The 13538-nt window shown below is 47.6% G+C and overlaps 1 protein-coding gene across 1 annotated transcript in view; it reads right to left on the reverse strand.

Annotated features, from left to right (window-relative positions):
• Positions 1-13538, reverse strand: part of CLCN1 (chloride voltage-gated channel 1) — a 33662-nt gene that overhangs the window by 2292 nt on the left and 17832 nt on the right. Inside the window, exons 13-22 of the mRNA XM_070046294.1 lie at positions 11268-11337; positions 10971-11081; positions 8333-8546; positions 7965-8098; positions 5483-5721; positions 5087-5198; positions 4590-4666; positions 4317-4355; positions 507-611; positions 319-405 (exon numbers count right to left, since the gene is read on the reverse strand). Of these exons, the coding sequence (XP_069902395.1) occupies positions 319-405; positions 507-611; positions 4317-4355; positions 4590-4666; positions 5087-5198; positions 5483-5721; positions 7965-8098; positions 8333-8546; positions 10971-11081; positions 11268-11337 (1188 nt within the window). The remainder of the gene's footprint in view (positions 1-318; positions 406-506; positions 612-4316; positions 4356-4589; positions 4667-5086; positions 5199-5482; positions 5722-7964; positions 8099-8332; positions 8547-10970; positions 11082-11267; positions 11338-13538) is intronic.

Below are 13538 nucleotides of genomic sequence, written 5' to 3' on the forward strand. Positions count from 1 at the left end.
CCTGACACAGGACCTCCTTCGGCCCCTTCCTAGCAACGCTCAGGCCTTCTTCAGCCACTTCCCATCTCCTCCCCCTTCCATGCACCACCACAGCGCACCCCTATGAAACCATGACTCGGGCCCTGAACCCCCATCCCAAGCCCATGCCGTCCTTAGAAGGGCACAGGGCTGCACTTCCGCCCCCCTCCAGTCTCTGCATGAAAAACAGGAGGGGAATCTGGAGGAACTTCCCGGATGTTAAGGCCACCCCTGCCCCCCCCCACCCTGTATCCTGTGCCCCACTCTTCCTCACTGCTCAAATGGGACCATTGCTCTTACCTCCTCCAAGGCCAGCACCCCCGTGAGCTTCCCCATGCTGGTCACATACGCAAGGTGGAGGCCGAGCAGGGAGAAGAGCGTGTGAGTCTGCGAGGAAAGGGCGGCAGGTCAGCACGCAGAGGCCCCGCACGTCCCGGCCCTCCCAGCAGCCCTGCTCGGCGGGCGGTGGGCATCGGGCAAGGACTCGCCTTGTGCAGCGACGTCTGCTCCACCAGCTGGAAGGGGGACTGGTCAATACAGCAAGAGTCAAAACAGACAGGCTGGCTCAGCTGCTCTCGTTCCCAGGCCTCAATCTGCCGGAGAGGAGGGCCGTCACCCAGTATCAGAGCCCCCTCAAACCTCAGATCTTGACCCCAAACAGCCCTCCTCGCCCTGGCCCAGAAGCCTGAAATATACAGTGAACCGTCACAGCTCCTCCAGACCACTAGCCCTCTTCCCTTTCCCCCAGGGAGCCGCACCGCTCTCTTCCCTCCTCCAGCCCCAAATCAACCTTCACCCTCAAGGTGCTCAGAACACGCTCCTTCTTCCTGGTGCCCCAAACACTTATTTCCAACCCATCTTTCCAGCCTTATTTTCCACTACTCCTGTAACACCCACAGCTCCAGTGAAGCCAGATGTGCTTCCGCTTCTGCGACTGCTGTTCTGGGTTTCCCCAAGAACCCCACCCTGCGCCCATACCCTACGCCTGACACTCCGGGTCAGACGTGCTCTGCCAGGCTCTCCTTTTCATCTTAGGCTGGCGTTTGTCTTAATTCTGCCCCCTGGGCGGAACTCCTGTGTGCTGTGTGCTATCAGTTGCTGTGTGTCATGGAGAAACCAGCACACTGACCTTTTACACAGCAGATCATGGCAAAGATTTGTTGGATTGGAAGAGCTGTCCTGGGTCACGTGGCACTTTGTTGACTCAAACAAGCCGTTTCTGTGTGTTTGGTTTGGTTTACATTGTTTTGTCTATGACCGAAGCGTTAAGGCAAAAGTTGAACTTTCCTCTGGATTTTAGGTGTGCACGTCAAAAATCCCCAAGGTTCTAAATAATCCAGTATCGCTCTGGTTCTCATAAATCACTTTTAAATTTTCCGTAATCTCTTTTCAGGCAGTCCCTTCCGAATGAGGTACTACTTTGTTTTCCTGTTTGCCCAAATCTATACGTTTCAAGCTTCAGAGGACGTCACCGAAGGCCATCCCCTAGTTCTCGTGTCCCGTGTTTGGTCCACAGTGCTGTGCTTTCCATCTGTCCTGTCCTGCTCTTTCTGGACTGCAATCACACCTCCTCTAAACTCTCACCTTCCCTGACTATAGGTTCACACAAAATTCTCACAGGATGGATGACCACTTAGCAGGTATGTTGCAGAAAGGATTTACTTATAGGACGGGGGGCAGCCCCTTGCCAACCCAGGTTTGGCTTGTCCTGTCTTCCTGGAGCATTCTATGATCATTTCTGGCCTCCCTGGTTCCTTTTTTGCCTGCCCTTAGGGAACAACACTAACAGAACCATTTCCAGTGCATATGCACCAAGCCCTTCCTCGGTGCCAAGCATTATTCTAATTGCTTCACTCATTGAATCCTCTGCAACAACCCTATCATTATCCCCATTCTACAGATGAGAAAACAGAGGCATGGAGTGCTTAAGTGTCTGCCCAAGATTACACAGAGGTGGGCTTCTGACCTTGACTGCTGATCGTGTTCCTGGGACCCCCAGCTGTTTTCTGCTCTTTGTCTGATGTGTTCCATGACTTGAAAACTCTCAGCATCAAATACAAACCAGGGCTCTAACTGTGTGTATCCCTAACAGAGCAGCAGAATTAAACAAGACAGAGGACTTCCCTGGTGGCTCAGTAGTTAAGAATCTGCCTGCCAATGCAGGGGACACGGGTTCGAGCCCTGGTCTGAGAAGATCCCACATGCCGCGGAGCAACTAAGCCCGTGTGCCACAGCTACTGAGCCTGCATGCCGCAACTACTGAAGCCCGGGCGCCTAGAGCCTGTGCTCTGCAACAAGAGAAACCACCGCGATGAGAAGCCCACGCACCGCAACGAAGAGTAGACCCCACTCGCCGCAACTGGAGAACACCCGCGTGCAGCAACGAAGACCCAACACAACCAAAAATAAATTAAAAAAAAAAAAAGCCATAGCAAGGACTTCTGGCAACCTAGAACGGAATTCTTTGACTATTCCCCAAGGTATCATCTTGATGTTGTCAAGGGTGTCATCTTGATCTAGCCTGAAAACTGTGTTAAAATATCCTGAAGTTTGACTCCTACTGAATCTTATCCTTTCAAAAAGTCTTGGTGGTTCCCATGGGAGTTGAGAGCTGCTTAAAATCTTCCTTGAGAAAGATATCACCTAAAAATGTATGATCTATCTTCTTTTGATCCCTAGTTGCATTTTATTTCCAGCGGTCATTAAATAAGCTCACTGATCAGCTAGTTGGCTTTCTTCAGTGTATTAAAAATAAAAAGTATTGGGCTTCCCTGGTGGCACAGTGGTTGACAGTCCGCCTGCTGATGCAGGGGACACGGGTTCGTGCCCCGGTCTGGGAAGATCCCACATGCCGCGGAGCGGCTGGGCCCGTGAGCCATGGCCGCTGAGCCTGCGCGTCCGGAGCCTGTGCTCCGCAACGGGAGAGGCCACAACAGTGAGAGACCCGCGTACCGCAAAAAAAAAAAAAAAGTATTATTGGTTTGAGCACCCTAGTAAGGCACTCCTTATTTGTAGTTATGGCCTATCTGATTCCTGCTTGTGGGCAGAAGGAATAGTTCGATTTTTTCCTTCTGTGATCATCCATTTGATTTTTTAGGTCATTTATCAAAAATGTGTGTGTCTCGAGGGGTGTCAAGGGGAGAAGGGGAAGACTGCCTTTCTCTCTTGTCACTCACCACCCCCTCCTCCAACCCTGAGTACTTTTAATTCTTAGCACATATATATTCTGGATATCCAGTGGATGTTTGTTTAAAGATAATACACATTATGGTATTTTGTCAGCTACATACTTTTTTTCTTTTTTTGCAGTACGCGGGCCTCTCACTGCTGCGGCCTCTCCCACTGCGGAGCACAGGCTCCGGACACGCAGGCTCAGCGGCCATGGCTCACGGGCCCAGCCGCTCCGCAGCATGCGGGATCTTCCCGGACCGGGTCACGAACCCATGTCCCCTGCATCGGCAGGCGGACTCTCAACCACTGCGCCACCAGGAAAGCTCAGCTACATACTTTTAAAGCTCTACCTTTCAGCCTTCGAAGCAAGCTGCATTCTTTTACTAAGTGGAATGGTTGCTAATGGATGCTGTCGGTGTCTCTCCACACGCCGGGTTAGTTCTGATGGGCACAGCTCAGCCACCTGCTCCCACTCACTGTGCCACGTTCTGTTCACTCGGCACAACCAAACCCACTCAGTGCTTGATTTTCCCTCTCATGAATTCTATAGGGGATAGTGATTTGTCCCAATGAGGCGCCACTGTCAAAATCTGCCCTCAGTTTGTGGTTCTTCCCAGTCTCGCTTCCTGGAATCTTCTCATTGTCCACTGTCTCAGGACCCTGGTCAATCCGGCAGAGTAACCTCACCAGACACGGAATGCCCCATCTTAGTTTCAATGCTGTTCTTCCACATTGGTTTGCGTAAGTGCTGGCAGCCAGGCGCCATTTTCCTGCAGGTAAATCTCACCCATCCCGCATAGCCTCTGCCTGGTCTAGAACTTCCCTAATGTCTAAAAGCTCTAAGGGTCATCCTAGCACCACGGGCGCATCTACACACAGAGGTTCAAAACTTCCCTCTCCTGAAATGACGCCGGTCCCCATGAGGACACCGCCATGTTCCCCTACCTCCGAGCAACGTGCTCAGTACTGTCTCCATGGTCACACCTCATTTCCAACCTCTCAGAACGCTTTCTTGCCTAGACTCACATGTTACTCTTACAACAACACAATGAAGAAGGTCGAAAAAAGTGAGCAATATGTTCATGTGACAAAACAACCCACCCCAGGTTCCTGTTTCCTTTACTTACCTCTTCAGGTGACATGTTATCCACTAAATCCTCTGAATCCTAGAGAAGAAAGACATAGGTCCAAGTTCCTTCCCTTTTCTTCCAAGTGGAACCACAGCCATCTCTCCCTGGCCAAGCCACAGATGCCTCTTTCCAACCCATCATCCCTTCCATATGATGAAGCTTCTTCTTGGTGGGACCTCTTCTCTCCTGATTTAAGGATCATGGGTTTCTTGCTCCTCAAAGACAAGCTCCCTGTCCCATGTCCCCCGCCCCCAACACATCTCCTCTCACCTGGGTCATTTTCTTTGTGGGGCGAGCTCTGCCCAGCAAGCAGCGTAGCAGGGACTGAAAGATGGAGGGTCTTTGACCTGAGAGGAGTGGTGAGTGAATGGAAATGGAAAGAAAGCAATATCCATCCTGGGAGGAAATGGTCAGGGGCTTCAAGTGGTCCTGACACTTCACCACAAAAGGTCCATACTTCTAGGTGCTTCACCTCCACAGGAACTCTCCCCTTCCATCCTCCTAATCCAGCCCTTGCCCCCATGCCTTGGGATGGTAACACGGAGACTCGAAGAATAGAAACCCCCTCCCACCATCCTCAGGCCTCACCCCTCCTCATAGTAGGAGCCCTTAGGTTGAGGAGTGCCCAGACACAACCACAAGGCATGAGGCAAGGGTGAGGTGCATGATGGGAGAATCTTTACCTGCAGTCTCAAGGGTGAGGTGCATGATGGGAGAATCTTTACCTGCAGTCTCAAGGGTGAGGTGCATGATGGGAGAATCTTTACCTTCAAGCTCCGGTGCTTCCAACTGCTGTTTGTGGCCGGGCAGGGGCCCGTTGGGCTCTTCGGGGGGCAGTGGAGCAGTAGGAAAGGAGTGAGGAAGAGGAAGAGGAGGCAGCTGTAAAGAATAGAAAAAGTTCTCAGTCCCAGAGAAGAGGCTACCTTTTCCTGTCTTTACCAGGTGGTGTCCTGGGAAACCCATCTACCTCTATTCAGTTCAGAAGTCCTTATAGCACTTTGAATTCTCACGGTACCATCAGTTGCAAACTTATCTCCTTCAGTCCCTGGACCCAGGGGCACTTGTCTCTTTGACTTTGTCAATAATCAGCATCTTCCCTCTCTCTTCCTATTTTCCCTTTGCCCCATCTATCCTGTTCACCCGGCCCCTCCCAGCCCACTCACCTCGGGCTTCCCATAGAGGTCCTCATCTTCATCCTCATCCACAAAGGCAAAAGACTCAGGTCGACCCTGGACGCCACGGCGCCCCTCCCCAGCCTGCCGCACCTTCCCGTCGAAGGGCAGCTCTGACAACTTCCTTGCCATGTCCTGGGCTAACTGCAGCCTCCGTTCAGGACACAGGTGATGCTGCAGAAGGGACTGCAGTTCTGAACGCTCCACGGAGCCCAGCAGGATCATCGAATCTGCGGGAGATCCAAGCTCAGCCTGAGGGCCCGCTCAATTACCCTCCACCCCCACCCTGCTCGGCAGGATGGAGTCAGGGACAGAAGCCCAGCACCAATCTTTTTTCAGCTCTTACCCTCTCTTCCTAAAAACTCATTTCAAAAGTCTTCCAGGATTGATCTCACTCAATCCCTATTATTTCACCCATTTAGCACTTAGAGCCCCACCTGGTAGTACACTAATTGGTGCTAATTTGTACTTATTTTGATGCAGCCCTTACACAGATTGTTTGTAAATAGGTGAACCTGGTATTAAAATAGGCTAATCAACACTGTCTCCAAAAGAAGACACATTAAAAGCCATTCATACTGAGATGACGAATATACTTTGAAGGAAGTCTACAAGGATATCTGATGTTTAATCACTTAAAGACTCTGGGTCCTTGTAGGTATAAACAGAATGCCTACTTTTCCTGGGAAGGTCTTTTATGTATTTATCAGAATTCTGCTACTATAATTAACATTTTCATTAAGTTTTGAGACCATAAGATCGTAGCAGTGTTACTGAGACAAATCTTACCATGAGGTCTTAGTCATTATTATGAAAACCCTGCAGCCCGTCGGCTGTACCCCTATTCCAGTGAGAAACCACTGCGTTAGAGGCCACTGAAAGGTGTTTGGGATTTGGGAAAATATTAAAACTAAGCTAATTTGAGTAGTTTGGATACTCTGATGATCTGAACTTAGAGCTAACAAGTTAAATGGCTCCAAATATCCCTAAATGATTCTATTACACTAATACAATCATTAGACACGTATTTATTTAATATCCAGTAAATACCTATAAGGAGACAGTCTGAGTGAGACAGGTGTTATAGTCTCTGCCCTCAAGGGATACACAATCTACTGAGGAAGATAAGACACAGATATAGAAACCACAATAAGAAATAATACAAAGCAAGATTAAGTGCCAAAGGTGGGCAGAAAGGATGGTGAAGGAGGTGAAATCACTGCTCATTAAACACGTTCACTCCTTCATATGGAACATCTGCTCCTCAAATTGGGCATTAAAGAACAGCTATCACTTAGCTAGGTAGCAATGAGAACCACATAAGGGGCCGTAAGATTTCTAGCCAAGCCTCATTATTCTCGGATTCCCTATTTGTGAATTCACCTACGGGCTTAAATATCTTTGTAACCCAAAATCAATATTTGCAGTACTTTTCCCATCATTCATAGACATGTGCAGAGCAGCAAAAATTTGAGTTACCCCACGCACACATTCCAAGCTGAGTCTGAACAAAGTGATGCTCTGCCCTTTTTTTTTCCAGCTTTCATATTGTAAAAAATGTTCTTTCGTGGTCCATTGAATGCCATGTTTTTTGCATTTTTTGTGTTGGTGATTTTGCTGTTTTTTAAGGGTTTTTGTTTTTTAAATTTATTTATTTATTTTTGGCTGCATTGGGTCTTCGTTGTGGTGCGCAGGCTTCTCATTGTGGTGTTGCGGCGCATGGGCTCTAGAGTGCAGGCTCAGTAGTTGTGGCACATGGGCTCAGTAGTTGTGGCTCATGGGCTCTAGAGTACAGGCTCAGTAGTTGGGGCACATGGGCTTTGTTGCCCAGCGGCATGTGGGATCTTCCCGGACCAGGGCTCGAACCCGTGTCTCCTGCATTGGCAGGCAGATTCTTAATGACTGCGCCACCAGGGAAGCCCAATTTGGCTGTTTAAAATAGCCCCTAAGCAGGAAGGCTGTGCTGTGCCTTATGGAGAAAAGAAGTGTGTTAGATAAAAGCTTTGTTCAGCCATGAGCTAACCTTCTGTTGGTCATGGTGAGTTCAATGCTGATGAATTAAATAAGGTGTCTTTAAGGAGAAACACACCTAAGACAAGTGTATGCTTTGATTACTTGAAGAAAGTGTTGTGACCAGAGGCTTGCAGGAACCTCACCCTCAATTTCCTCTAGGAGCAACGGTTCAGTATAGTGTCCCTAATTCAGTGTTCTTGGAAACTTTATAGAACATAACTACAAGGACTAATGAGAATCAACTGTATTTCTTTCATTGGCTTTTTTAACTGTCTTCTTGTGCTTGTGTTATGGCTGTGTTTTTCCTTCCTTGAAGATGACCATGTTCCCTAAGGCTGAGCGTTCTGCAGCAGCCTGGGTGGCCCCTTAGACAAGCCCACACCACAGTGCCGCCTCCACTTCTGTGGAGCCCTTGTTCAGGTCACTAGCTCAGGAATCTGCTTCCTTCCCTCCCACTGACCTTTTGAATCGACCAGTGGTAAAGTCTTGACTGTGGTGGTCTGGAGCAAGTTTCGCAACTCCCCATAAGTGCAAGAAGCTGAAACAAACTTCACGTCCCGTACCATGATGTCCTCAACAAAGACTGTAAATTTGCTGCAGAGGGAGAAAGCACAGGCAGGGTTAGCCTTACCCCATGCCTGTCCCTTCCACTCCTCCCGTCAGGTCTGCCATGCATTTGATCACTCATAATATTTATGAAGTGCGTGGGAATATAAAAATAAGTAAAAAGCAGTGCTTCCAGACGTTGACCTTAACCTCATGCTCAATCTCAGAACCTCCCACACCAACCCCATCAAATCTGAACTAATTCCAGCTGGTGCCTCTGACCTGAGCTGGTTCCAACCAAGGTCAGGCAAGTAGGGTAGCTTCTTGACCTGGATGATGCTGTCATAAAGGGAGGGCTGCAGGCTCTGAGCCACCATGTTGGCCAAGATAACAGCCACCATCATGGGTAGGATGTGAGCGATCTGACCCGTTAGTTCGAAGCAAATCACGGCTGTGGAGACTGTGTGGGATACTGCACCAGTCAGCGCTGCTGCTCCTAGAATGAGACACAGGAGCGTACCGGTGGGTTAGGGCTCCCTTTCTTGTCATGGGGGCTACATGGGGATGCGATGGGAGTGACACAGGGTGGGGACACATGATCCTGGGCAGTGCCAACACTCCTGAGATAACCATTTGTCAGGAGTAAAGGGTTAGAATGCTGAACTGTTAGAAACTCGTCGTTTTGATCTCATTCTATGACCTTCGGCAATTTACAAAAATTTTGTGTGTGGCCAAAGTTTCATTTATAAAATAAAGATGGTGATGTGGCATCTATTCCTTGCTTTGAAAAGTTTGGATCACTCTTAACTGAGCATTTAAAAACCCATTTACAGTGTTTTCCCTTGGACCTCAGGTTTTGTTCTGTTTTGTTTATAAGTTTATTTATTTATTTTGGCTGCGTTGGGCCTTTGTTGCTGCGCGGGCTTTCTCTAGTTGTGGCGAGAGAGCTACTCTTCGCTGTGATTCGCGGGCATCTCACTGCGGTGGCTTCTCTTGTTGCAGAGCATGGGCTCTAGGCGCACAGGCTTCAGTAGCTGTGGCACGCGGCGGGCTTAGTTGCTCTGCGGCACGTGGGATCTTCCCGGACCAGGGGTCGAACCCGTGTCCCCTGCGTTGGCAGGCAGGTTCTTAACCACTGCACCACCAGGGAAGCCCAGACCTCAGGTTTTGATGCCAACAATTTATGAGTGGATAGAGTCAAAATTCAGGAATCATGCTGTAGACTTGGATCAATGAGATTCTGATTCTACTATTTCTCAACTGTATGAATAGAACTTAATTCTTCTGGAATCCTATGCTCTCATCTCTAAGGTGAAAGGCGTCATTAGATAAGTTCTAAGGCCCTTGCAGATCTAAATCATTATGATTCCATAAGCTCTTAGACAATAGAATCTGTCTTACTTGTTTTTGGTTATGTTTTCCCACCAACCAAAATAGTCCCTAGTGTATTAACTATATTTGTTATTTAAATATGGGAAGAGGGCTTCCCTAGTGGCACAGTGGTTGACAGTCCGCCTGCCGATGCAGGGGACGCCGGTTCGTGCCTCGGTCTGGGAAGATCCCACATGCAGCGGAGCGGCTGGGCCCGTGAGCCATGGCCGCTGAGCCTGCGCGTCCGGAGCCTGTGCTCCGCAACGGGAGAGGCCACAACAGTGAGAGCCCCGCGTACCGCAAAAAAAATAAAATAAAATAAAAAAATAAACATGGGAAGATATTCTATGAGAAAAGATGCTGGGGAAGCCATACATCAAAATGGAACAAGAAAAAGTCACAAAAGGGAAATATTGGGAGGAATGATTCTCCTGGATGGTATACCCAGTATCCTTCAGAACATAAACTAACACAGGAGCTATACTGGCAAAGGTCCACCAGGGAGATTGGGGGGATACCTGAGAGGCATGAAGATGGGGAATAAGAGCAGATGACTCTTATTGATGAAGGAGGTTTTTGTAAAGAACTATGACGGGGGAGTAAGGTCCCTGTATGCACTATAAAGCTGGTTAGTTCTAAATCAAAGGGAGGCATGGCCGTAGATGTTACGGGATTTCAGTGAGGAGGAGAGGGAGGGAGGAAGCATAATAATTCTGGGGCATACACTGGTCATTTTGTTAGACATGGCTTTTGGTTGGAAGGGACTATAGATTTAACGGAAAAAGATTATCTCAGACTCTCAAAATATTAGGGCTGTAAGACACCTCAGAAGTCATTTTAGAATAAAGAAACTAAGGTGCAGAAAGGCCACTAACTTGCCCCATGGTTATCCAGTGACAAAAGACAGGGATGAGTCCAGAGCCCATGTTTCTTAGCTCTTAGTCATGTGCTCTTAAGTCCCATTAACAAGAGCGCATCTGCAGGTTAAGAGTATTCAAGCCAGTCACCTGCACTGTTGTTTCCACGATTCTTTGGAAAAAAAAAAAACCCTTACCAAGCATTCAGAGGTGGTCCTAGGTGCTCTCATCCTTGTTATCTCATTTATTCCCCATAATCCCTTTTCTACATGAAGAAACTAAGGCTCTCGGGCTTCCCTGGTGGCGCAGTGGTTGGGAGTCCACCTGCCGATGCGGGGGACGGGGGTTCGTGCCCCGGTCCGGGAAGATCCCACATGCCGCGGAGCGGCTGGGCCCGTGAGCCATGGCCACTGAGCCTGCGCGTCCGGAGCCTGTGCTCCGCAATGGGAGAGGCCACAACAGTGAGAGACCCGCGTACTGAAAAAAAAAAAAAAGCAAAAAAACCAAAAAACTAAGGCTCAGAGATGTTTAATAAGAGCTAATGAGAGTCAGAGCCAAGGGTTGATTATGTGAATAAAAGTTGAATTAAACAACATTAAATTAAAACCATATTGTGTAGCCTGGAATACAGATATCATGGGGGAGTTCGAGTGTGGGTATTTGGGGTGACAGGAGGGTGGAATGTGTCTCACCAATTACTGCATAGCCCCCAGGTAGGATCTTGTAGATGATGTCATCAAATAAGATACCATCTGGGAAAAGAATGGCCATGATCTCTCCTACCAGCCTTCCAAATGCAGCTCCTAGGGAGAGACAAAAGGAAGGAAGGTGTTGAGAGATTCAAGGTCTTTATCCTCTTTTTTCAGAGCCATACCTCCTTGGGCGTTAAGACTAAATACAAACCCCCAGCCTTCCAGGCCTTTCCTTATTTTCTCAGTACACTAGATTGCAGCCATCAGTAAGATCCCAGGCTTCCCATCAGAACTTACCGAGCACAAACACAGGCATGAAGCCTCCGCAGGGTATGGGCATAGTGGTGGCCACGATGGACATCCAGAACTGGGGTAAAAAGAGGCGTCAGGACACCCTCTCAACTCTGCCCAATACACACACACACACACACACACACACACACACACACACTCTCTCAACTTCCTTCCCACTATCCTCCTCCTTCTTGCTTCAAGAGTTACAGACATCCTGGGATAGCTAATCCTTCTGGAAGCCATCCTGTCTGTCACCCTTCCTCCAGAACCAAAACCACATGGGGCGCTCAGGCTAAGAGCTCACCAAAGACAACACTATAAGAAGGTTCAACCCAAATTGTTCCTACCTGGAGTGATAATATTTGCCTTTAGGCAATAAAAACAAGGAGTGAGGCCCCAGAGGACTCCTCTGTCACTGCCCCCAAAAGGGCCCTAGCCTACTGTATCCTCTTAGCCCACAAAGGTCACCTCAGCTAAGCAGCCTGAGCTCTTGAACGTGGAGGATACCTTTTCCTGGCCAGACTGTTTCTGAAAAAAAAGCCCCAGCTCTAAGTGGCAGACACCTTAAAGTCATAGTGACTTACTGCATGATTGCTTTAGCTTCACTACGATCATTTATTTACAAAGCCATCTATATGGCAAGCCTCACAAGGGAACCCGGAGTGAAGAGAGTCCTGCCTGAGCCATTTCCTTTAACATCAAATCACCTTCAACAAAGGATCAGAAAATCAGATCTGTCCTGACCAACCTGCAAGAGCCCATTGAGAGAGCCAGCTAAACCAGCCAGCGTGATAGAAAGGACCTCCAAGGCCAAGGTAGTATTCCAACAGGAATTGGGATGATTTGAGCAAAAGCAGTATGTACATTCTGCAGCAAAGAACGCAAAGGAACTGAGAAACCGAATGGAAAAAGGAGGAGTGGTTGACCTTTTGAAATATCTGTAAAAGAAATAAACATGTGAGACATGATATGAAAATTAAGCAACAGGTTTACATATCATTTCCCAAATAAGTAAGCCGACCTTAGAAAATGATCTCAAACTAATCTGGTGAAAGATGACAACAGCTGAAGGTCAAAAAAAAATTCCCAGGCTCAAAATATTTACAATTTAAACACTGCACGAACTTTATTGTAAACTAATGAGAAATAAGTTTCCTAATTTTCTGAACCTTAGAGAGAGAGTCTTTTGAGCCAGGGCTGTCCTCAAGAGACAACCTCTGAGAAGAGGCAAAATACATATGTCGCCATTTCAGAATAGGACTGTTTAAAACAGTGGAGAGCAGCCAAGTTAAACGTACAATTGAAGAGGATACAGATTGCAAATTCTTCGAGTGTGTAACAAGAGTGTATCTTGTTGTGTTTGCCTTCTCTCAGCACTGGCACAGTGCTCAGTAAATGCAGGCAGGATGTAGGTAGGTAAGTTAAGTAAGTAGGTAGGAAGGAAGGAAGGATGGAAGGAAAGAAGAGAGTTTGGTCAAACAGTATTCATGCAAAGCAGAAACACGTAGAGCTAATATTTGCTTAAAACATCCAACAGTAATGCTTTCAGGGGAACTTGTTTAAACTGCGGATGACCAGACACCACTGGAAGCTACCCCATCAGACTGTCTGGAGACAGAGTTCTAGGTGCTTGTAGGCGTTTCTTAAGTGATCCTGACATACAACATTTTGAGACCCCTTGAACGATTCTGTACTGTCTCTTAGGAATAAGTACATGAAAGCCATAGGGTTTTTGTAGGCTCAGGTTAATCTGAAAGCTCCAGTAATAAAGATAATAGGTGGCTGACTGGTCTGATTTCAGAGGATGAACTTCAGATTATCTTCCAAGATAAGTGTAAGAATAGCAACAGGATCAGGGGACACTGAAGTTATCAACTCCTATAGCACAGAGAATGACCCGAGACTAGCATTCTTTTTGAGCTGTTAGCACATGAAAGGGAAGATCCAGAAGCAGGGTAAGTGATCTGGAATACCAATAATTCCCAAGACTTTAGACAGCCAGTTCTAGAGAACTGGGAAACTAGAGACCCCTTATCACAGATTCTACTTTATTTAAACCCTTCACAGGAAGGAACCATAGGAAGATTAGGCAAGAATGCTACAGAGCCTCAGGCAGTACTGAGAACTCAGGGATCTAGGTAATAATGTTAGACTTATTAAAAAGGAAACTGAGATGTTGTAATTATATTCATACTCATTATAAACACTCCAGAGTTACAACATGGTGATGCCTTCCATGTCTTAAAATTGAGAAGATGGAAGTTCCCTTCATCA

This window comes from Globicephala melas, chromosome 9 (assembly GCF_963455315.2).
Source record: "Globicephala melas chromosome 9, mGloMel1.2, whole genome shotgun sequence".
Classification (NCBI taxonomy): domain Eukaryota; kingdom Metazoa; phylum Chordata; class Mammalia; order Artiodactyla; family Delphinidae; genus Globicephala; species Globicephala melas.